This window comes from Apus apus, chromosome 3 (genome assembly GCF_020740795.1).
Source record: "Apus apus isolate bApuApu2 chromosome 3, bApuApu2.pri.cur, whole genome shotgun sequence".
In the NCBI taxonomy this organism is placed as follows: Eukaryota; Metazoa; Chordata; class Aves; order Apodiformes; family Apodidae; genus Apus; species Apus apus.
The window spans coordinates 65,968,249-65,994,654 of NC_067284.1; the positions used below are offsets into that span (position 1 = coordinate 65,968,249).

The 26,406-nt window shown below is 37.7% G+C and overlaps 1 protein-coding gene across 33 annotated transcripts in view; it reads left to right on the plus strand.

Moving 5' to 3' along the window:
* The window catches only part of ESRRG (estrogen related receptor gamma), a 406,125-nt gene that overhangs the window by 355,350 nt on the left and 24,369 nt on the right, over positions 1-26,406 (plus strand). For all 33 annotated transcript variants that reach the window (XM_051615738.1, XM_051615710.1, XM_051615725.1 and 30 more), the window contains one exon: positions 1,323-1,484. In XM_051615738.1, the coding sequence (XP_051471698.1) occupies positions 1,323-1,484 (162 nt within the window). The remainder of the gene's footprint in view (positions 1-1,322; positions 1,485-26,406) is intronic.

The following is a 26,406-nucleotide window of genomic DNA, read 5'->3' on the forward strand; positions in this document are numbered from 1 at the left end:
CACCTTCACCCAGCAGAATCCCATTTATATTAAACCCCATGTCTCTTTATCCTAAGGAAGGGAAGATATTAGTGTAAATTCACTAAAGGGCAGTATTTGGGCTTTAAATTCTAGTGGCGCATTTTAGTTCACAAGGTGTATACCATGTATACCATGAAAGGTATAACAAATATATTGGGAAATACAGCAATGTACTAGAGGGCTTAATTAATTAGTCCTTTTCCTATTTTTCAGTTCTGCCTTCTTAGAGTAACAAATCAGGCTTCGGTATAGAGATATTTCCATTGTGCCTCCACCTGGATATAATGCTTATTTTATGTTTATCCTCATTCCAGAATATAGAATAGCAATGCTGTATTCTAGATCTTCCAAACTCTTCCACTCTTTTTCTTTTTTACTTTCCTTATAAATTAATTGATTTTTCCAAATATATTTCAGATGTCATTTGGATGAAAAAGTAAATATTAAACGCATGAATGAACGTGCTATTTAGATAAAAATCAGCAGTGTGTGAATATAGTGAAGTATCATTCTTTACATAAAACCAGGTTTTGCATCTATTGATACTTTCCCTAGTTTTACACTATTCTCTCTGATTTCAATAGCTTTTCCTGACTAGAGGTGAGAGGAGATAATTAGTCTATTTTTGTACTTAAAGAGACTAATCTTATACATTATTCTAAATGTGTGTGTTTCAGTGAAAAGCAAGTATGACAACACCTTGCTTTTCTCAAAGCATAGACCTCAAGGAGTAGAGATACATTCCTAACGTTTTAACAAGCAGGATGCTTGTGTATGGGATAATGAGTGAGTGTTGAGAAAGTCGTGAGACCATTTCTGTTACAACAGTTAACCAGCGACAGCTGAAGCAAAGTAATGGAAGGTGGAATTGCACTGACTAAGTGCTTGTGGTATTTACTTGCTCAAAAAATATATACCTGCCTTGGCGTGAGTGGGGTTTAGAGGTGTGGGTTATTAGAGGAAGGCAAAACTTTTCTTTTTTATACAGTGTAAAATACATTATAAGGCATGAATATTTTTCTACAAAGCTTGTATTCTGATACTAGGAGGTGATAATATATTTCTACATTCCATTAAATTTTCTTTCTTAAGAATAAATGTGTCAAGCTTGATAAATATTGTTAATGAATCAGATTTGCTTGTTCTGTAACCTCTTGTAGAAGCCAGTGAAGTTACAGTAAGGTTTAATTAGGCTCAGTATCTTCAGACAAATTCTTGTGCACTTTGAAATATGAGCCATCTATTTAAAAAGTAGCATGGTGCAACTGGTGATCTTGTACTCTGCTGGATCATTTTTACAGATAACAAGATTGTCTCCCATTTGCTGGTGGCAGAACCAGAGAAGATTTATGCTATGCCCGACCCCACTGTTCCAGACAGTGACATTAAAGCACTTACTACTCTTTGTGACCTGGCAGACAGAGAACTGGTGGTGATCATTGGATGGGCTAAGCATATTCCAGGTATGTACAGTATTTATTGCAAATAGATGACATACAGAAATCATCGCATGGGTTTTTCTGTTGTGGTAAAAAATATTATTTATTCTCTCAGTAAAATGCATAAAGTTTTTCAAGGCTCCAGATTATTCAAATAGGATATAGATGATAATATATCTTACCTTGGAAATACTATTATTGTTGCTATCAGTGTTACTATGTTTACTAAGTCTTGCATGCTGCTCAGTGAATGAATTTTTTTCATGCTTATTAAAATAAAATTGCCTTGCGATCGAGAGCGATTGCCTAGTATGAAGGGGAGTTCAGTGCTCTCCTCTGTATTCTCCTGATTCAGCAGTAGTTGAATATAAGTCTAGTTTCTCTATTCCATAAAGACAGCAGTATCTTATACTGACTGCAGGAGGATCAAAAGTTCAGTTATATTTTGGCATTGGGCTGTACCAACAGTTCAGTAGAACGAACTGAAGTGTACCAAAAAGTCTCTGCCCATGGCTTAGTAGTTCCTTGGTCTGCATGAAATGGACTGTGGTCTTAATCTCATAAATATGGTGATTTTATAAAGGTTGACTGGCACCCTTGTTAGCAACAAAAGCAGAGGTCATCAGAAGCAGTTCCTCAGAAGATTAATGGTTTCTTCAGATAACATTTGAGATATATTTTCTTTTCCCCCAATCCTGAGGTATTTTTGCTTACTCTGTGGGCTAGTAGACAAGCTTATAAGAGAGTCTCTAGGGTTCTCAGTCTGTCACTTTTCACACAAAAAAGACCAGCTTTTTTAAATTAATTTTTAAAATATTTTTCTAGTCCAGCAGATGAGTGAGCATGTTTGTGTGTTTTCATCAGCTTGTGACTTTTCTAATTTTGATAGTGGAGCCTCATTTGACATAAGAACGGATACATCTTAATTCTTCTAAGTAATATGACATCCTCATTTTAGATGTGACTCTGAGATACCTTAAAAATGAGAATAAATAATCCAGTCAGTTGTTAGTCAAAGTTAATTTTATTTCTAGTATCAAAAGAAATCACAAAGAGATGGAAAGAAATAGTCTTCCTGGGGGTTTTTTTGCCTTGTGTTAACCAGCACAAGGCCGCATTTCTTCTTGTAGGTGCTTCGGGGTCATCGTTGATAAATACAAACACTAACAGTAAAATAATGTGTATATTTTTTTAAAGTTATTTTAATTCAGATGCGAGACAACAACCTACAGTCTCTAAAATGTGACGTGGTTGAAATTTAGTCATTCTCTGTGCCACAAATGGTGTATAAACAAGCTTTTGTATCACAAGCAATGTTTTTCTGGTACAGTTAACTTATTTCTGTCTCCTTAAACTAGTTTGTCTTTATGCTTTGAATGCTACAGTAATTTCTTTAATCAAATTGATGGAAGTCCCTTTCCCAGCCCACACTGAAACCAATTTATTGGTCATGATACGCCAGCTATGTTGCTAACAGTCGTAACGAACTGTCAGGCAATATCGCAGTGAAGCTAATTTGAAGTCATTAGGTGTGCAGCGTTCAGGCAACAATTTGTTACAGTGGTTAGGAACACAGCTGACATTTCTGAATGGCTTTGTTCAGAGCGGTTCTAGATGAGCCCAAGCAAATTGTAAACTAATTTAAACATCACTCTGTATTATACTAGCTACTTTGTCTTACACTGGTTGCTAATAAAGCACCCCAAATTAAGTCAAAATGAGTTAAATAGGTGAGTTTGAGTTTCATCTTTGGAAGATACCTAGATTGCCTTAACCAAAATAGAGTAGCTCTCAATGAAGTCAGTCATGCTGTATAGTACTTGCAGGGGAACTTTCGTCAGTTTGATTTGTGAATATGTTGTGAAGGTTTGATTAGGCTGGAGAGATAGGAAGAGCAGAGAGATGAGACGGAGCAGCTTTTAAAACGATGGCTCTGGTTAGTGTGGAAAAGGGATACTGTAAACTGGCCTTGAAAATGTATTCTGTGATTTGAACTAGGTGAGAAACATTTCTGCCATGAGGCAGCCTTTTATTACAAAGTAAACTCAAAAACACACCTGCTGTGGTAAAGCCACACTTAAGTAAGTTTATTCAACTGACTCCGTTTAGGAATGAGAAGAGAAAAAAAGCCAGAAATAAAGTCAATTTTTTTTATAAGCCTTCTGGTAACAGAGGGCAGTGATAAAATCTGTGCAGCTTGTCTGGCATTTGATCACAAAAATCAAAATGCAGAAGGGCTTTACATGTTAAAGGAGAAATATGATGAGCTTGTGTAGCTTGGTTTTGAATGACAGAGAACTTGGACTGCCTATGCTCAGCTAATACCTGGCACAAAACAACTTGCAGAAGGGCCTGGATTGGTGCTAGATGACTGTCTTCTATGCTGAAAAATGTTACTGTAGGTAGAAAGAGAATTGGAAAAAGGATGAGCTATAAAAAGAGTGCAGATTGCATGAAAGTTTGCTGTAGCTTAGCGGACTAAGTAAATCTCTTGGAATCGATTAATTACACCACTAGTGAATTTGTGCCTAGCACAGCAAAGCAGCAATCAGCAAATCTTTCTTTTCTATAGTGATTTCTTAAGGTTCACTATAATTAAAGGTCTTTATATATCAGGTGCTTAATAACTAATAAAGATCTTGGCTGTAAAGCATTGTAATTCAAAGTAAAACGTGTCTTTGTGGGAGAAACCAAAATAATTATTTTGCTATTCTAACAAAGTCTTTTAATGAGATAATCTACAAAAAGGTAAAAATGCAGTTTGTGTTCTGCCCTGGTCAACTGTTTCCTATTGCAGTCATGGACTAAAGAAGGTTTTAAAATTATACAAAGTTCATAAAATCATTAGTATTTTTGTGCTATTGGAAACATTTCAATAGTTGGTTTTACTGAACAAAAAGTCAATGCCATCTACAAAAGGAAATATTGAAAGAAAAATATATATGGAAAGCCTTTATCAGTAAATAGAATTAGTCTCCTTGCATTTATAAATCAAATAAATGGAAATAGTGTTGTTATGAAACATGACCATGTCTTATCTGAAGAAGAGAAAGATCACAATGGCATTAGGAAATGCTTGACTTTAGTTAGAGGAGCGTAAGGGCACAAGAACAGATGATGGTGCCCTAATAGCCCTTTTTAAGAATGACAGGGCCCCGCCATTAGCATCCTTTTATATCCTTGGAAATTGCTCATGCCTCGCTTTTCTGGTTCCTATCTGCCTGACTCTTTTTTATTTCTCTTTCAATTTCATCCGCGCTCGGATAAGCGCATGCTAACACAATATGATTGAGCTGTAAAATGGAACGCTGTCGCCTCTAATCTCTTTTATGTAGATATGGAGGTACTTCCACACTCCACTTCATTCTCTCTTCATTGTTGGCCTTTTTAGAATGTGTTGCCGAGTAATGGAGGCTCAGTCAAATATTAGAGCTAGGTTTCACAGGGTGTGATAAGAAGATTATCAGCCCAGCAGTCAGATCTATTGTTCTTTGTGTCAGATTAAAATATTCCGATGTAACTTCGTTAGTAAAATACTGAAGGTGCTTAAGGAGAGATCGATTCTGCCTCGTCTCCTGCCTGATGAGACAAAACCTCTATTAACTGACTGAAATAAATTATAACTATATTTATAAAGCCACTGCAAGACTTTATTTTATTTTATTTTACTCTTATTTTAAATAAGAAAGCACTACTTAATTCGATATTTACTGGTGGCTGTTTTTTACCCTTTGCATTGTATTTTGGGGAGGTTCCATTTTGTTATTGGTTGCATTAGAGTCATTAAACTCTTTTCCAGTATGGGGTGGAATTCTGTTGATATGTAGTCACAGTATCAGAGTTGTTTAGGCACAATTTCTGTAATGTAACTATCTCATTGACATTCAGCAAAAATGTGCAATGTTCTTTCATACTAAGTGGAGGCAGAAAACATTAAGCTCTTAAAAATGTGCATAACAGGAAGCTAAAGACAAAATGTTGTCTAAAAAATTTGCATGCATGAAAAAACATCAGCCAGACCATAGAAATCAACTTTTTGTACTTTAAATGAAAAAATTGTTTGGAAACAGTAAATCAGACTAATACATCAAAAATAACTAGTTACATTCTTTAGTAAAATAAGCCTTCTTGTCTTCATCTGTCTTCCTGTTTTGCTAGCAGTAACAGTGTTCAAGAAAGGGAATAGTTAGAAATTGATACTACCACTGGTGCTAGTATTAAAAAAAAAAACTAAAAAAGAAAAATAATAATTTTTTAAAAAGACATTATTTTGATGGAGCAAATCCAAGAATGTTTTTAATATTTTAGTGTTAATGTTTTATGAAGCATTATTGTTCCGGCATACTTTTTGTGGAGGACAATATTTAAGCTTTCCTTTCAAAACAGCTCTCCTGGGTATAGTTTCTAACATTCTAATACTGAACAAGAGTATGATTTGCTGCAGAGTTGTCATTTCTAAAATATCCTTTTCTCATCATCTGTTTCAGAAATACCACCCTATGTAGTTAAAAGTAGAGAGAAAAAGTTGGTCATAATCACCTTTGGAAAGTTGATGTTCATGGAAGGATGAGAGTGTAGATATATGGTACCTTCATGTAGATAAAAATTAGGTATATATGTACTTGTTCTCATCCCATAATTCTTTTGTGTGTCTACATCTTAGTGGACGTACAGCATATTTTTAAGTGACAGAAAAAATGCTGATTGTTACTTCTTGATAGTACTCACGTCAGTAGGACATTGAAGACAGGCTGAAATAATACATTGGAACTATGTGGTATATGTTATCACATATGATTTATCCATTACCAGCATCCTATTTATGCCTAAATCCTTCTTTGCACTGTTATGCAGCTAATACAGAATCTCAGCTCTGTAAGGGGAATAGATGTCTTCTTGGATGTCTGTGCCATGCTGCTTGCTGCTGTAAAAATTGTTTCTGCTGAAGTTGAGGCCTTCTCAAGTCTCTTGTGCTCTGCTAGGTGAATTCAGGAGTATTTCAGACAATGTTAGGACTCCTGCCACTATCTTAGAGCCCCCTATCACAGGGTGCCTGTCACTCCAGAGACAGGTGGACACGACTGCTCATGTAACATGGAATCGAATATGAGCTGTTTCGTGCTGACTAAGAGGTTTGTAGTGATAATAACTTGAGCCTCCTGGGGAATCAGGACATCCTGCCCTTTATCAGTGTGCTATCTTGGACGCTTTGCAAGTTCTCCTTGCTTTCTGTTTGTCAAAAGCCTGCTGTCTGTTCTTCTTTTAACCCCTACAAACATGCACTTATTATGGAAATCAGAGATGCACTTCCTGTGGTGGGAATGTTGTGGAACTCACAACTTGTCTGACATATGTGATCTGAGGCAGATGATTCCTTTGGATTTAACAGGTAGAGATTAAAGCAGAAAGTTCTCAAAAACTACTGACTTCCTTGACGTCTGTCACGAACTTGTAAAATGTAGGAAATCAGCATTAGCATGGATGGACCACATGACACTGCTGCTGTTAAGATCATCATGTTGATTCAGGCTTCTCTGAGCAGAATGAAGCAGCAGTGAGCCTAAAATGCCAGCAGTTAATCTATCCTGTCATTTGAAGTGCTAAAAATGGTGGCATTTTTTATTTTTTCTCATTGTTGGAAAATAGCATCACAGAGAAGGTTCAAGTGATTTTGCAAGGCAGGCAGGAGGACGTAGGATTTCCAGCATAATGCAATAATGAACATGTCCATAGTCTCTTAGCATTTTCAAAACAGAACAGGGATCTGCAGTATAATAAATGGTAGTTACAGAAAGGTCTGTTTATTTTAGTATTACCTAATATACGCACCTGACATATGGTGGCAGACTCTTCCTGATGGTTCTGTTACCAAAGTCAGTGAAAAATTTTAGCAGATTTCAGTACAAAAGAGTAGGTTCTGTGTGCAACTACAGATGTACACACTTGTAGTTAGTTTTTTAATCAGAAAAGCCTGTTTCCAGTTCAGAACTAATACAGACAGCAACAGAGAGCTGAGGAGTTTTAAGTACCACTAGACATAGATGTCCTGAGGTAAAAGAAACACTTTAGTTTCCAGGATAGTAACTTCTGACATCTTATACAGGGGAGGGAAGAAGAATACAATATCAGGCATATAAACATCTAATCACCTGAAAATTATACATGAGTAGAAAACAAATGTGCAGTAAGACTTTTACCAAAGTATCTGGATCTCTTGCTCATTTCATCTTTAAAATCCCTATATATTTGTTGAAAAAAAGCTTGTTTAAGAATAATCATCATCACAAGGTAAACAAAACCTTTGATTCATATAAAAGTACTCCTCTTCCGAGTGTCTGACTCCTTTTTTTTGCGTATGTTTTTTTTTTAACCAGTCCTCTCCCTCCACCCATGCTCCCAACATACACACTGCACTGTCTGGCTGTTGCACCTTTTATTTTTTTTCCCAGTGTCCCCCCCTTTATCTGCCTCAACCAATCTCCAAATGAATGCATGTCTATCATGGCCTTAGCTTTGACACTCTGGATATATTGATTAATAGTTGCCCTAAGCTCCTTTTAGCAAATCAAATTTTCACTTTTAGCAAGGATTTCGCCTCTGATTTATTCAGCAAAGTGAAATGCACTAAATTGACTTTGACATTCAGGGAAAATGGCTGAAAAACAAAGAAGGGAGGAAAGAGATATAAATTGTGTGGCAGCTGGAGACTTCAAGCATAAAAGAGGCAGTTTTCTGTAGAATATCACTGGTTAATTTGGAAACACATTTAAACAGGAGTGGAAATTATTTTCTTAAAATTAGATGTTTTTTAGACTGAGGGTATGGGATATAATGTGTACTTAGCAAAATGTAATATATTCAACCCAAATTCATCACTTGCTAATCATGGTGCAAGTGTGGGATCCACTTTCGTTGCCACTAATAATTACTATGTTAAACGAGAGACAAAGAGGTTTCTGAGTAGTTTTATAATGAGGTGCTAAATTGGTAAATATCTTCCTACCATTGCATTGTGTTGTTCACTCCTGTGGCCCTTTAAGAAATGGTTAATAAAAGAGAGCAAATCAACAGTAATGAATGCCAGTGCTTTTCATTTTCTTTCTGTAAACAGAAATAAGTATTACTTGATTCTCAAATGCAAGAGTATAGAGATGTAGCAGCCATTATTCTAGCAAAACCAAGAGTGTTGTGTTAGCCTGGATGACTTGTAGCCTGACTTACACAGCCTCCTTCCTTACTTGCAAAATTGTTTTACTGAGGTACCACAAGGCCAAAAATACACATATTAAAGGTGTTTAAAGGTGAAGCTGAATAGAATAAAGGGAGGGGGAATAAGAAAAATAAATAAATCCATTCCATTAGCAGATTTGTGGGGAATTTTTTGGTGGTGGAGTGGGGTAAGAGGATGCAAAATGAAAGCGTAGGAAATTATTTGGTTGGATTCAGTGATCAGACATTACAAGAAGTATTTGTAGACAAAAATACATACGGTAGTTTGCCCAAGTTAATCTATAGAGACAGACCAGGAGCCTTCGGTAGGATCACTTGTCATGGGTATACAAGTCAAATGTGCTATGCCAGCCTCTGTTGTTTAAGGATCTTGCCCCCAAGGGATAAACCCACATCAGTAGTCAGTATATCAGTGGGAGCTGAGGGTTTTCTTTGTCCCCTGTGTGTACTTGTCACCTCAGTGTCTTTGCAGAAATACATAGAATCGAGCTTTAGCAAGTATTTCCACTTAGAGGACAAGGATACTCACCTTTGTACCCATCTCTTGTGTGACAAACTGGGTTTACTAGATTAGGTCTGTGTAAATTGCAGATGACTCAGTAACAGTTTTCCTTCTGAGCCAACAAGGAATTAATCTTATTACCAGAGGGTAGGAAGTCTAAATGTATCTTAACCTTTTTAATTTTACTGTAGTCTCTGTTCTTTTTTTTTTTTTTTTTTTTTTTTTTTTTTTTTTTTTTTTTTTTTGTAATTAAGCTGAACCTGAGACTTCAGCAATCATGGCCTTTTTGCAAGTGGGACAGCATCTGGAGTGCCAAACAGAAGATAGCTGGGCACATGAGATTTTCAGGCATGTTATCTCTTTAAAGTCATTCCACTGCCACCCCTCAGAATTAAGTTCAGCTGCCAATCATATTAAAAGACTGCCAGTTAAGAGCATGCTGCATGAAAGAATTTGAACTTCTGAAATAGTCTTTGAGGGGTGTCCTTTCCATTGATACCTGAAGGATGGCCAGCTTCTTATGAGTAATATGTGACCACGAAGCAAGAAGGTGCCTTGCTCAGAAACAGAGTAACAAAGTTGGAACATTACTCCTTAGGTGAGGAATTTGCAAAAGAGGCAAATGCTGCAGAACTGAATCTGTCATTTCTGTTCACTAGGTATCACTCCTGTATTTACAGGACTCCTCTAGAAAAAATAAGGCATTTTTTTCAACCTGATTCAGAATGTAAAGAACATCTAAACAAAGAGGGGGTTTTGCCCATTTTAAAATTCCAGAAGGCTTTGTTGAAAATAAGATTGTGACTTAAATAAGACACGTCACTTAAAATGGCTTGTGAAAGGATTATAGCAGATACTGGGAATATGGAAGTAAAATTAGAGCAGCATAGCCATTTTATGGTAACCATTTTAGTCCATTTTTAACTAAACAAGTGACTTACTCTTCTTAATTTAGCCTCCAACAAAAATATATTTGTTTGGGTGGAGAAGAAAAGAGCAGCTTTTCAGTCATATATGTTGATACTGTAAATCTAGGATGAGAGGGGGAGGGGAAAAAGAACCAGTTGCTCAGACTGGTTTTAGAGCAGGCAGGTATTCACCTGTATGACTGGGTCAGAGGCACAGGATGGTCCAGTTTCCTAAAGTCAGATGAGACCAGTTAAGTACTGTAATTCTTAGGATGCCTCTACTTTCTCCCTGGATGAGTTTGGCTTCACACCTGCTTAACCTACATTAGAATAGGATTAATTACCTGAATTGCAAAGCCCCCTTAGACAGTCAGCACGTTTCTGGCAGGGCACATGGTGACCTGGGCCTGGTTATATATAGTATAGGGATAGCAGGGGAGCACCTGGGTTGTAATTGCAAGGCTTGATCCAGTCTGATAACAGAATCAGCAGTTTTTAAAAATGAGTCTGCAGTAATTGCCTTGTACATCAGCTAGATCATACAAGAGCTTTATGAACTCATGTCTTTGCTGCTAGTAAGCTTTTTTATTGTGCAGTGCTAAACTTATGCACACGTGTGGATACACACACACACACACACACACACACACATTCCACTCATGGAAGAAGAATCCCAAGAAACAAAGGCAACACAGAATCCAAAGAATGCAGGTACTGAATGCTCCCGTATTTAATTACTTTGATGGAACACTTACTTGTCTGTAACTTTTAAGTCAGTTTTCCGTGTTGTTTTGTCTCCAAGTTTATTACTGCATATCAGGCAGGAATATTTAAGTAATTTTCCACGTGGGGAAAAAACACAACCTTCCTTTCACATGAAAACATGTTCTACACAGAGAAAGTTCTCTGACAGTCTGCCCAAGGGATTTTTCACCCCGAATTCCTGAGGCACATATTATAAACGAGTGGAAGATTCTCAGTATAGCTCTGAACCTTCTCCACAAAATTATTTCATCTGCCATGTCATGCACCATTACTTTCAACCAGCTATGTTAACAGTTGAGGTGAAATCAAATGTTGAAATGAGATCCAACTACAGACGCAGAAGTCTCCAAGTTCAGTGCAAATGGCACTTGAAAACCAGAGTCAGCTAACTTAGGTCCTGACACGTTACGTGTGGGAACACTATGGCAAAGAGTTGTGATGAGGATGGAGAGAAGGCAGGGGCAAATCTGCTATTTGCATGCATCTAGCTGTTAGAGAGATCACGGGGAACAGTTTAGCATGTAATGGCTGCTACTCATATGTTTGTTCAAAGAAGAAGCTACACTTACTGGCTTAAATGTATCATGATGTTAGCAGGTCACAAAGTGTATTTCTAGTCAGGAGTGTGTTGCTTAGTGTCAGTGAGTCTTCAGCTACAGATTTAACATGCAATATGCATTGTGAATTCCAGATGATCTTCATTCAGTGGATTTGGATGGAGTATATTTTGAAGAGTTTTTTTGCATTTCAAGTTACTGAACGTTTCCCAAACATCATTAATGACTTGTGCTGAGCACTTTGCCTAATATATTCAACACAAATTTGGAGTTCACAGTCATCACGGGATTGTGCCTAGCACTTCAAGGGTGACAAACACTTCTGTGATTACACTACACTTATTGTGTAGTAAAATCCTCATATTTGAAGCACACTGTGGTCTCTGTAATGAAAAGGTCACTGGGAAACAGGGCAGTTTAGAAAGGCACTAGGCAAGAATGGCAGGTAGAGTTAGGGACAAGCAGCGCACATGCTGTGGCAGATAATTCCACCAGTATCATAAACCTGCAGAGGGCAGTGTCTGCCACAAGGCTTAGATGGGCATTTCCGGAGATAAAGTCAAGAGAAGAGGGTGTTGACAGGGAATATTTGTATACTCATAACCATAATCAGCCAGCCTCAGTGACCAACAGACAATCATTCAGAGAACCTGCTTGGTGGAAAAAAATACACCTAAAAAGTGACAGGTGGAGATAGGGACACAGGTTGTCATGTGTCTCCCGAGTTCCAGTGCTACAGCCAACACAGGTGAACTAGAGTTTGCCATCAATAGCTACACAGACAAGTGAACTGTCTCTGTGGTATAAAGTGGTAGCTATTTATATACTGAATAGCAACACTAAACAATTTAGGAGAAGCAGTCAAGTGTGTCCTATCCAATTAAAAATGCAGTGGGAATTTTAGGTAGGCAAAATGTAATTATTTAATTGGAATTTGACTGTGATGCTTTTCCACTGTTAAAATTAGTATAAATTGCATGAGCTGTAAAACTTTAAATTACGAAAATATTTTGAGGACTTTGAGCATGATAATTACAGCTATATATTCAACTTTATTTTTAACCTGGCACTTCCTAATAGCTGTTCCCTAAAGCAAGTTGTTTTTTGTTTTTTGTTGTGAGCTTTTTTGTTTGGGTTTTTTTTGGTGTTTGAGTTGGGTTTTTTAGGGGGTTTTTATGTTTGTTTTTTGGGATTTGTTTTGTTACACTATCAAATATCTCTTAGTGAAGCAAATCAGCAATCAGTTTGAAGAATATTTAGGCAGTACAATCACATTATTTACACAGACGCTTCCATTGTGCAGAGTTCTCTGTGTTCCCAAATATTTGTGGGATCACTTCCTCAGTTGTCAACATTTCCACTCAAACCTCCCTCTTTAGTAATGCTCTAAATGAAAATCCATTTAGGCCAATAGAAAGACACCTCTGGATTTCGCTGTGCTTTGGATCAATCCCTAAATATGCAGGTCACAACCTGAAACCTTTGTGGATCTCAGAGCTTTATGATTTGCCTTCTACTTGACTTACTACTTTTTTTTTAAATGGAGAGGCGGTCTTGGTACAACTCCTTGCACAAAGCTTTATTTAATTACTATTACTTTATTTAATTACTATTACTACTAAGAAGGAAGATAATCTTACTGTGGAGAATTAGTGTGATTTTTTTTATCAATCCAGGTATTTATTCTGTAACTTTTGTACTGGTGAGGAGTGTTCCTCTGAGGTTCCCTAAATTAAAAACACTTTCCTTATGATTTTTTTCCCCTCACTCATTAAAGGCTTTTTTATCATTGAGTTTTGCTTTTGACTTTTTCCTTACTGCTTTTTTAAGGATTGAAGGCACAGTAATTCCCGTCCTGGTACTCCCATTGATGCATTTGTACAGTTCTGAGGTACAGGCTCCATGTTACATCCATACTTGGCTTGTTATCCTCTTATCAAGCTCTTTGCATCCCTTTGTTTATTTGAGGAGACAGGAAGACTGTGTGAAGGCTGCTTAGTCAGGGATATCAGCGTTGTTGGCAGGGGAGTGATTGCCAGTTGAAAAACAAGGCATTATTGCTCATTTTTTCCCTCTTATTAGTTTGATTACATTTGCAAATCAAATCAATCCATCAGACATGATCAGGCCTCGTCCGCATTTTAAGGAATAGTAATCTCCGTCTAATAAGATGCAAATGTGTCACATCGGTAAGTAACCAATAAATCATTGTCTTGTCTTTGGCAATCATTAAATATCAGAACCAACAGTCAATTTTTAGTATTTTCAATTTGCGATATGCCGCTGGAATATAAAGATAGATGGACGTAATTACACAAACCAAACACTATTTCAGTTCATTCCAGACAGCAAATTTAGTGGAAGGTATAACTGGCTTGTCATCACACTACATTATTCCTGGCGGTTCATGCAAAGTTCACAGACAAGCTTCAAATGGACATTGCTTTTTTTACTTCCCTTAACAACATTCCCACTACCACCACCAAACTTCAATAAATGACTTGAAAGGCTGGAGGACATCACTTGCATCAGTGCACAAAAAGGCACAGGAAGAGAAACATCTCCCCTATTCCCGGTGCAGGCACCTCGTGCATGTGTAAGTCTGAAATCCAAAAGTTTACTTGCTACGTTCTTTCTCTCTCTTTCTCTTCTTTCCTTTTTAGACATTTTAATCTGAAACTGCAGTCATGAAGAATACATTTTTAGTAATTTTTGCAAGTAAGCTCACATTTAGTAATTGCAGAACATGGTGAAGATAGACGGTGAGAAGAATTGACACACCAGCTTCCCTCTGTCTCCTCCCATCCCCATCTTTTTAAAGGAGTTGAAATTCAATTTGTTTTCCTTTATCCTTTTTTTAAAAAATTGATTTGGGATTTGGGAAAATTGATTGGCTCGTGCATCCCAGAGATTAATTGATGTGTCTATTGTCTGATTCGCAATGTCTTGCTTTCCATTAATGACTATATTTGTGTATAACAATTTACATGCTTTTTAAGAGAGAAAAAGACATAAGCTTGTATCTGGGCAGCACTAGTGGCAGAAGAAACCCAAATCTTGTCTTAAACAGCATAGCTTTTACCAAGCTATTTTTAGACTGTTCTAATAGTATAGGGTACAGACCTTTAAAAAGCAGACCTGCATTAGACCCCTAATTTCAAAGAGTTTGGACTTGTTGGAAATTATATTACTGGGTCTTCTTACAGTGCTGAAATACATGAGAGAAAGAGAGAGAGTGCCAAATACTGTCTCTCTGCTATGACACAAGTGGGTCTGTGGAAATAAGAAAAGAGGATTTTGTAGGCTTTTGCTGACTTATGTAGGTTTCTAGCACACCAAAGCCAGACACTGGGCTTACTGTATTTGACCTTAAGAAACTTCTTGCTATCAGCTCTGTGCCCTGGGTGGACCTGCTGTTGCAGCATCCTATCAGTTATGTTTGTTTCAGCTAACTCACTTAGAGAAGCTGAACCTCAGGTGCTCTGGAGTGACTTTTGGAGAGATCCTCTAACCCTCTCCATGAGAATGTAATTTTCACAGTAGCAGTTTGATTTGATTTGGTAAATGAATTAAATGGAAATTAGGGAAGAGGCGTGCTTATGAGTACACCTACTTGCTTTGAGTTCCCCATTGTGTTGAGCAACTGTTAAGGGGCAAAGAGTAGGGAGAGTAATTTTGCAAACAAGAACATATAAACTCCTGGATGTTTGCTGTGTGTTATTAGTTTTTGTAATCAAAATTCACGTTCTTTGGTGAGGGGAAATGGCAAAGAAATACTTGCGTGCTGCACACACTGATGATTCCACATGTCAGAGGCTTAGACAACATAAAAGGTGCCATAAATTAACAAACATTTATTCTTGCTATTTTGAAATGGAAGATGTTATTACTTGTTTTTAACTATTTTTATCCTCAAATTGGTTTAAATCTGTAGGAGCTTTGTGAAAATAAGATATTTATTTTAGATTTAAAATGAAGCAACTAAGCAACTTTAGCTCTATTGTCTTAACAAAGTTTGTGCTTCCTGGCACTTTTTTCAAAGATCTGTTTACATTAACATATTCCTTGGTGTTTCAAACCTCAGTAGCTAAACTAATGCTGCCTAGGTCTCTTGCAGAAGTCTCCTCTGTTTCTGTAATCTCCAGAGACTTTGGAGAGTAAAAGCTGCATACAGAGGCGGTGTTCCTAAGGTGCCCAGTACCAAAACCTTATGTTCTGTCTAACTAATTTACATACTAGCATGGTATGTTTAATTTGCTTTTTCATCAAATCAGTAAGGGGTCTAATTGAAAAAATTGGCAGAACTATATACAACCTAGCTACCAGTGCCAGTGTTTCCAGAAAATCAGAGATGTTGCAAGTGACACCTGTGTTAGTGATGCACCTCTGTTACAAATGTGTACAGAAACAAACATTACTCAGGTGCAGCATCTGTACCAATTGATCACTATGCTATCAGAATTAATCACCTAGTATTCAGCTCAGAGAATAAAATTTACATCTTAATTTATGACACTTATTGCAGCACATGCATGCACTACTAAAAAGGTACTATTCACCCCTGTTGGAAAGTGTGCATCTACTTTTGTACGAAAAGCCTAGTGATTTTCTTCTTAGCAAAATCCCAAACACTGCTTCTGTTAATCATAGAATCATTAAGTGTGGAAAAAATCCTCCAAGTTCATTGAGTCTAACCATAATTCAGCTACCACAACCACTAGACTATATCCTGAAGTGCTACATGTAAACGCTTCTTGAACCCCTCCAGGGATGGCGACTCAGCCACCTTCCTGGTCAGCCCATTGTGATGCCTCACCACTCTTTCACTGAAGAAGTTTTTCCTAATATCCAACCTAAACCTCCCCTGGCCCAACTTAAACCCATTTCTTCTTATTCTATTGCTAGTTATTTGGAGATGAGACCAACACTAGCCTCTCTACAGCCACCCTTCAGGTAGTTGTAGAGAGCAGTAAGATCTCCCCTGAGCCTTCTCTTCTTCAGACTAAACAGCCCCAGTTCCCTCAGCCGCTCCTCATACAACATGCCCTCCAAACATCTCACCAGCCTCATTGCTCTTCTCTGGACACGCTCAAGGACTTCAGTGTCTTTTACTGTTGCACCCAGAATTGAACACAGCACTCAAACTGTGGCCTCACCAGGGCTGAGTGCAGAGGCACAATCGCTTCTCTGCTCCTGCTGGACACACTGTTTTTGATACAGTCCAGGATGCCATTGGCCTTCTTGGCCACCTGGGCACACTGTAGGCTCACGTTCAGCCAGCCGTCCACCAGTACTCTCAGATCCTTTTCCACCAGGCAGCTTTCCAGCCACTTTTCCCCAAGCCTGTAGCATTGCTTGGGGTTATTGTGACCAAAGTGCAGGACCCAGCACTTGGTCTTGTTAAACCTCATCCTGTTGACCTCAGCCCAACGATCTAACCTATGCAGATTTCTCTGCAGTGCCTTCCTACTCTCCAGCAGATCAACACTCCTGCTCAATTTAGTGTTGTCTGCAAACTTGCTGAGGGTGCACTCGATGCCCTCATCCATATCATTGATAAAAATATTAAACAGAACTGGCCCCAACACCAAGCCCTGGTGGACACCACTTGTGACCGGCTGCCAGCTGCATTTGACTCCATTTATCACAACTCTTTGTGCCTGGCCACCCAGTCAGTTTTTAATCCACCAAAGAGTCCACCTGTCTGTGCCATGGGCCACAAGTTTAAGTTATGTCCTTTCAAAGATGAACTCATAGAGGACAGGGTAATAAGATAGATTTCGTCCATGGAGTTACATGTCTCAAATGCTGGCCTCTCCTTCATAAGAAAAAAGGGGGTTTTGAGTGTCTTTAGTACTCCGTAGAAAAGAGCCTGTGTAAAAATAAATAAATAAATAAGTAAAGTTTGGCACTGTACAAGATTGGCAGACCTTCACTGAGATGGTCCAGCAGTGTTGCAGGTGCCTTGGCTAGCAGTGTGGAGAAGCTTGTATGAGAACTCCACAGAACTGCAGCAGACACTCTCAGTTCCTCACTGACACAAGTACTCATTTGGTACTGCTGCTGTGAGTGGAGCTGTGTTCTATGCAGTCTGGTCATCATCCATGGGGCTGGCAAAAAGATTCAGGCCAGGTGCACCAGTTGCAAGATAAGAATTATGGAATATTAATTTTCAAAGAAAGAAATGTGGATTTCAACTTTATATTCTGTATAATTGCAGAGCTAGCAGGATGTTAAAATATGGCAAAGCCTTAGTCATTAGCATAGGGTAATCACCTTTGCTGTTTAGAAACATATTAATAACAATAGAAAAGGTATTGTACATTGACACATGGAAATTTAATGCTTTTCAGTGAAGTTTTGTAGGGATTTTATATTATGGGGCTAATTACGTATTTACATGTAATGGCACTAGCAGAGCCATTACAGTCCATTGGGTAAATAATATGCATTTTAAAAGCCATTTATAAATATGTATTTATTTGATGGACCAGAACGGTTTTTTTGAAGTAATTCTTATCCACTGAGTAAATAATATATGGACTGCTTTTAAAAATAAATATGTATTTCTCCAATAGACATTCCAGGCAATTGGGTAAATAATATGCATTTTTTGAATACTAAAAAAATACATACAAATGTATAGAAATCTGACCTAAATGCGTATCTTCCTGAGAGCTCAAAATTACTCGAAAGGTGTCAGGCATAGTTTTGAAATTTCTGTTTTGAATTGTCAGTCTGTGTCACAACCTAGCGTAAATTAAATGTATTTTATGCATTTGCATACATGCAGTATAATGCCAATGTCTGTTTACAGTTTTATAACACTAGTGCACTTGACCCTCTTGCTCTGTGTTGTAAAGTCAGCACTACATGGTTAAGATCCTAGTTTTACTTTGTGTTCATCTTAATGCAATGCAAAGCACATCCATTCTCTGGGCCTAGTCCTGCATCCATGGAAATAAATGGAAAAAAATCAGATCACCTTAGGAGATGCTATGTCAATCTTGTACTGCTGAACTTAAACTTCCTTTCTTTTTTTTTTTCTTTTTTTTTTCCTTTCTGGTCTTTTGCTGACAATTGGCAAGCAGGAAAAGTATGAGAAAACCTGAAACTGCTTAATTATGTGGGCTTGATTCAGAGCATATTGATGTGAACAGGACTCTTTTCACTCTTCTCAGAAGGCTTTAGTTTAAGCCAAACAGAAAGATCTGCCGTAATCCATAGAGACAGCCCAACTCTAGAAGCTGAAAGCTAAGTTCCTCTCTTGACTCTGACACTGACTTACCATGTGACCTTGGGCAAATCAATTAACTTCCTTATGCTGAAGCCATGATTTATGCCTCCAGTTTTGGGAGTCCTTTGAGAGCAGTAGATTTAGAACATTAAATACAATTCACAACACGCTAGGGTTGAAAGATGTGAACACAATACATCATCATTTTATTTCTTTTATATACTACAGGCTAGAGCTGATCCATCCTTTTCTAAACAATTTAGCCAGTTCATCTCTTCATGCATTTCATATAGTTTTCAAGAATGTTGAATTTATTTTGTACATTCTTTTTTTTCTGAAAATATTTGTTGTTGTTTTCAAACATTGAATAATCAAAGTAGCACAGCAGCCCTGTGAATTAATACATATATCCATAGCTTGAACAGAAAGACTGTGAGACAGAGGGGGCTGAAGTTATTCCAACAGAATCACAGAGAAAGTCAGTGGTAGATTTGGGAGACTAAATTGTCTTTCCCATGTTCTTCCCACACACATGAACCTCCTACTTCGTCTATGCCTCTGACATCACCTGTGATACACTCCTGAAAACTGTTGATTTTAGTAAGTTAGTTAGCTGTTTGACAAGGGTGTGTTTGGCAAATGCCAACTATAAATGGCATGTGCCCTGTGCAGTCAGGATAGCTGGTGGGATCCCTTATCAATCTAATAATTACTTTGATACTGAAGGAATGAAAATACAAATGCATGATGAGAATGCTTCAACTGAAGCACTGTTACAAAGCTGATTGCAGCAGCAGTGAATTATTATGATTGAGCTTTTGGAGTCATCTCTCATTGGCTATTCTTGCACAAACATCAGTGAGTTGATGCTGATTTGGCCTCGATACCCAGCATTGCTTGAGAGCCCAGCAAACATGATGTTCTGCCAGAACGTGTGAGGAAATTCTGACCTCCTTCCTTCTCATATCACTGATAAGAGTAGACAAAGTGCATAAAGAAAGCCATAGGTAGTAGCTGGTCACCATAAAGAAGGATCAGCAAGAAAGAGGCACTTGAAAGCAAGTTATGGAACAAAAAGAAAGCCAAAGAAAAAAAATATCTGCCAGTATTAGTACTTTAAAATTATCTTTCAGACCCCTGTAATGGCACATCCACACAAAGCACAACCATGCTTTATATGAAATTTCTAAAACTGCTGGCAAATGTGTCCAAATGACAGATGGTAGAGCCCAACACTCTGTGATAGCAAGAATGTAGAACACGGGGTGAGGAATGCAAGAGAAAGCCCAATTCTGAAAAAACTACCTAGGTAAATTAGTGTGCACCAATTAAGGACAGGGTATCCCTGGTGATGCTTTAAATTGACCTACTGGTACCCAAAAGGAATAAGAGGGTCTGAGAGGAGAAGAATGCAAAGAAAGGGAAAGCTGAATGGAATGGTGAGAGAAACATGATTGTGTGAAGTAGCTCTGGTCATACCTAATGCTTTGTTTGCAAAGCACATAAGTAACTGAGATATTATTGACTGCATGCCTGGTCTTTATCAGTCACCAGTTTGCTAAGACGTAGCAGTGGGAGTAGCTCTTCATACTGAGTATGAAGGAAGGGAGAGAAGGTGGTAATATTAAAGATCAGCCAGGGAAGGGTATTTGTGCATTAAGAGGTGGGACACTTTAAAGAACATGTGAATGTGCTGAGGGATAAGATAGCACAACTATAAAGGGGAAGAGTTTTTATCTTAGTCACTCTGTGGCCATAGTGAATATGGCTGTTAAATTCTCTGTGTAATTGAAAGAGATAGGCGTACTCATACATTTTGTTGCAAATTGATATGATCTTTTTTGTCAGTGATCTGAATAAGATTGTACTATAGTTTTTAATTTAGCAGATTAAGAAGCACAATTAAAATATCATGAAAAGATCATAATCTAAACCTCTGGGTTGTTTGGGAGTTTTTTTGCTTATCCCTTCTAAGTTGATAGCGAGAGCTGGTATATGAAACAATTACCTCCACTGCTGTAAATTTACTCTAGTTTGTGGGCTGAAGTGTTAATAAATACCTTGCAGTATTCCAGAGGGAGAAGCTTTCCATCTAATTAATAAAACTGGGAATAATACCCAGGACACTGAACCATATCTTTCTTATTAGTGTTGGCTTCTACAAAGGAGAATCCCTGAATCTCAACACATTAGTAAATGTCATACTCCTGGGTTGCACAGGGACCTCTTGAAAAAACTACTGATTTGCTGTGGAAAAGAATCACCATAGACTTCAGAAGCAATGCAGCTAGGGAATACCAAGTGTAGAAAATTAGTGTAAAACATAGCGTGCATTATAGCAACTACAGATTTGTGTCACATTTGGTGAATCTTGAAAGGGAAACATAAAATTATACTCCCATTTCCCTTCCATTTTTCATCTGTACTTGTGCTAATATCTTTCTCTCTGTCCAAGTATGGTCTTATTGCAGTTAGGTTTTTTAGAGACTTAGCAAAAACTCGGCTTTATGTGTTCTCTAAAACAGGTTTCTTAAAAACACTTCATACTGATATGTAAGCTGCATAGAACTGTTTATTAATTTTTTAAAAAGGGTCACTTGAAGGAGGAAAAATGGATTAAGCCCAATACTGAAATGAAAGCCTTTCACAAAATATGTAATGCTGATTACCATTTCCTTTGCTGTAATCTATATTTGACAAAAATAAACTTTGTCTCGCTATGCCTGAGCCAGTTCTGTTTGCAGTAAACAACAAATGAACAGCCTTACTTTCTGACCAGCACATAATTCTTAGCTGTACTTTATTAAAATCAAGCAGTAATCTTACATTATGGAACACTGATATATTCTCTGTCAGACTGGACATTTATCGAAGAGTAAAAAGTAATGCAGTTCTTTTATAGAATAAAAATTGTAGGGTGGTATGTATGTGTTTTCTCACATTATTACCATTATTTTTATTAGGCTGAGGTAGCAAACTGGTATTGCTACCTCCAATAGAAATAGATATAACATCTTCACATTTACTTTTTACTTTTAAGTTTTTGCTCTGAAAAATGCTGCTGCTGAGAACATTTGTATCTACTTTTCATCCTACTGATATAAGTGATTGGGAGGATAAAAAGAGATAAAGCTACAGAGCTTATCCATGAGGTTTATGCTAATTTGACTAAATATGAGACAACTGAATGGGAAGTGGAGGAGATAAAAAATCTTCCAGGTTTTTTTGCCTGCATCCAGTCTTCTCAGTTTTCATAGTCCACACTAGCCAAGGTGTTCACTGAATTCTGGTAACTCATTAGAGCATAAGAAGGCAATTTAAAATGCTATCCAGGAGTCAAGAGTCTAGCAGTGTCTGTGCAGTGTAGTATTTTAGTTGTTCTAATGTACTGTATATGCTTAAACCTTTTGATTTGAGTTTGTTTTGTTGGGGTTTTTTCCCATTAAGAGTGTTTATGATGCTTCCATGGACACTGCAAGGAAAAGATCAATTCACACCCTGTACTGTGAATATCCGCTATATGTGCAGTTTCAATAAAGTATGTAAACAGCAGATATTGGTCCTTAAAAGAGCATATATCAAGCATTCTCAGCATTATGCTGGAAGAACCTGAATCACATGTTCCCTTGCCTGTCTTCAGTGGCAGCTTTGTTGACCAGTGACCCTTTGTGACTGTGACTGTTCGTTGTTTCAGGAAATACTTCTCTCATCTGAACTGGGTGATTACACTATTATTTTGTCCTTCAGCAAGACAGTTTTTAATAAAAATTAAAAAAAATGCATCTTTAATAAGTGAAGAATACAAGTTAGTGAGCAGATGACCCTTGCTCGTTTTGGTAGCTTTTAGAATACCCTGAGTTTGCTTAGTACAAATGCATGTGTACACAGGCTTATGTAAGCACACGTTAGGCTTATGCAAGCACACACTTTTACATATACCTGTCTTCTTTTATGTATGTGATAGCACCATTGCTCTTGCATATCCCTTATTTTCATCTTTCTACCATAGCAGCTCCAGAGTGAGAGTTCAGTTGCTGTGATCTTGAATTTCTTTGCCTGGGGCACATCTCATTAAGCTCTTCTGTTCTGAACTCTAATTGTAGGAGTAGACTCCAAACACCTCAAAGAAATGCAACCCAAATTCTAGGGCTTCTGTTTTTAGAGAACTAGGAAGTGAGTGCTCTAGGTCATCAACATACACTGTCTTCAGCAGTCATCATCCTCAGGGGAAGAGACATGGATGCCATAATAGGCAGAAGCCTCAGGAAGACTTTAATAATTCTTTATGCTTAGAGATTAGACTAAATAAGGAGGAAAAACATCCTTGTCCTTTCAGTTTGAATTTGGAGTATTACACCTGGAGATGCTCTGGCTGTCTGTAAGCGTCAGCTCCTTCTCTGAGTTCTTGGTTTTAGTGACATCTTTTGACAAGGAGTTATTTAGTCCAGCAACTCTGTTAATGAAGAGTTGCCCTCCTTCCTTCCATTTTTAATTTCTTGCATTTCATTGTAATGAAGTTTGGTTTGTGTTATGAGACAGTGAGAATAAAAGCTTTAGACCTATTTTTCTATACCATTAGTTTATATATACTTGTACTGCATTCCCTCATACACTACTATTTTGAGGAAAACAGTTCCTGCACTCAGAGTCTCTTTTCATAAGAGTATTCTTAGGTATGTTGTCCTGCTTTCCTTTCTCTGAATCTTATCTAAGTCTGTGATATTTTCTTTGAAAAGGGCTGAGCTATTTGATTGTTAGTACTGGAAATCAGAGAGTGCTCTACATATTTTCTTTTTAACTTCTCTCATCTTCTGAGGTGTTTTTAGCCTCAGCCATGAGCTTGACATCAGCTTCACGACTAACCTCCGGCCAATGGAAAGGGTACTACGAAATGCAGTTTTCAAGCTAATGCTTTCACACTCTCCCTGGATTTTGAAAGAGTTGGTCAGAATGCTGCAGCTCTCCATCTCTTTCTCACCTAGAGATCATTTAGTCAGTCTTGTCTCACTCTGGAGGGACTAACAATACATAGTTGGAAGGCCTTCTGTCTTAAATTAGAGGGCATTGATGGAGGTCACCTCTATAAAGTACATTCTGGTGATGCAGGTACTGAGATCATATATAATTCCCTTGTTCCTTTAACTTGCTCTGAATTTTGAGAAGTATTTTCATTTTCAAATGGAAAATAAAATAATGTAGGACAATGTTGCACGAAATTGCGTCTCCTGTGCTGCCTCCAGTGAAAACCTATCATCAAACTTCACCTCTCTGAATCTGCTCAAGATAATGCATTTAGAAATCAGGGATGTTTTCCTTTTTTCAGTCTCAGAAGCAAGTGGCTTGGAGTAATTTTTAAGAATATGATTAGTAAACTTGTTGAATAGGATTCTTCATTTGGAGGATGAATTGATTTGTCCATATAAATCCCCTTTGTCTAATTTAATAGATGGGTAAATGTCCCCTTGCCTTCCATAGAAAAATGCATAGTCCTTAAAAATTATATAATTTTTTGAGAAGTATGAGAGGGCTTTACATCTTTAAGAAACCAAACAAATTCCAAACTGAATAAGAGAGACAGAGAGGGAAGGTTGCCTCTCTGCAAGCTGCCAGCCTTCCCAAGTGTCTCATCCTCTCCCCTCTGTCATCCTGAGGCAATGTGCCTGCATTTGTGAGTAGATTTATAGTTTATCTTTATCTATGGCTTCATCTGTAGGTAGCTATTATAGCCACCTTGCCTGGATATTGTTTGGGCCTGATAGATCTGTCTGTAGTTCATCAAAGGGGAGCTGAGTGGCTAAAAGCCATTGGGTCCAGCTGAGGATGAAATACGAGCCATCAGCCTTGGTAATGGCTGTAAAATTTCATAATTACACGGCCTTTATTACATTGCATAATGATCCTGAAGCAGTATGGAACAATTAATTAAGATTTTCAACCGTGGCTCTTTCAGAAATTAAAAGGTGCTAGTGGCTGAGAAATGGAGAAGTGTCTTGTCCTAAAAGCATTAGGGATGCTTAAGAAGTACTTCCTTGGTACTTAAAAAAAAAAAAGGGGGGGGGAGAAAAAAGAAGTGAAGAAAAAAGACAAGAAAAAGAAGATCAACTAGTTAAGCAGCTAATGTCAGAGTAACGTTTTTATACTTCACTGCTAATTCTTAATGTCAAAGCTGGTTCTAAAACTCCTGAAATAGTCACTGCCATAAAGCTGTTCCTTTTCCGTTCGGTAAAAATTTTCATGCCTTTTTTCCCTCGTGTTCTGTTCTAGCCATTTGTCACATTTATAGAAGTAGAGCTCTGCACATTATTAAACAGATGCGTGCCATGACTTAGGAGGGTCACTTAGCTGCATGTTGGGGTGTACTGACCAAGGATTTTCTCTTACACACTTTCTTGTGTCTGAGGCCATTGAAATTCTTTGAAGATCTCTGCAGTTTGACAGACATCCCCAAGGAAGACTTTTTTTTTTCTTTACTGTTTTGATATTTTTCTTCCTTTCTTTTCTTCTTTGTAAATGCAGCATGTCAGATGTAATATAATATTTTCCATGAGATTGACCTCAGACCTGATCAGAAGTAATTAGATTCCTATCATGCTGCAAAGGTGTCTTACAGGTTTCTGATACACATACGGAAAGAAAAAGTGTTTATATATGTGCAAGAAATGCACAGGGAGTAAACAGGAGGCCTGAACCTGTGCGTGTACACATTGCCTGCTGGGATCAATCACTGGGTGTAATTCTGAAGGCCAGCAAATTGTGATCTGGATGGGGTGTGGAGTACTCACTGTGCCAGTGACAGTAAAACTGATGAAAAGACAGCAAAAATAACCCTGGCATGTTCCATGCAGTGTTAAAACTTTCAGGTCATATGGAAAGGAATCTCCTTTTCACTGTGTGCCTTTTTTCCCCCTCAAATTATTTTGGTTCATACAAACTCAATATCCTGCATAGGATGAGCATTCAGTATTACTGTTTTCAAATTGACTGGTCATCATGTAGAGGTCCTATCGTTCTAAATATTTTATGAGAAGCTAAGGTTTCCCTAAGGCACCTCTAATAATAAACTTTCTGCAGAAAATTTAGAAAGGATTATGTGTTTCAAGGAGGAGCTGGCTGCTTGAAGTAAATTCTCTTGTTGAGTCATTTATTCCCTTAATAGGAATTTTCTGATCTGCTGTCATTCTTGTTCACACACTGGGTGTCACTGCCTCTAAAACACTTGTCATTCTTTAATGGAAACAAAATAGTCATTGCAGTCAGAGCCGCAATGTCATTCCACTACCCCTTGCTGCGTCGGCAATAGTGAAAATGACAGAGCGGCTCTCAGTAGGGGTAATTAAAATGTAAATATTGATATTTTATTATTTGAAATTACTTTCCAGTGCGACATTTAATATCTCTCCATCTGTGCGGCTCTGTTTAGCGGTCACTTTAGTGCAGCTCTGGGATGCCAAGCGGCGGCTTGATCCCCGTTATGTCAAAATGCTTGTTGCTGCTTAATTTTGATATCTAATTAAGTGGAAAAGTACAGTCCACACTGTAATCCATGGCATCTTAACCAGCTGCTTGGGTATATTTAGAATTAATCTCCACTATGGAATCATCCTAATGTATGCAATTAAGAGTCTGCCGATGGCTAATTAGGTGTATTAGAATCAGGCAGCTTCCTTTTTTTTCTTTCTTTTTTTTCCTCTCCTTTTTTTTTTTTTTTCCTTTTTCCTCGGTGTGGACTGTTGTAGACTTATGACAC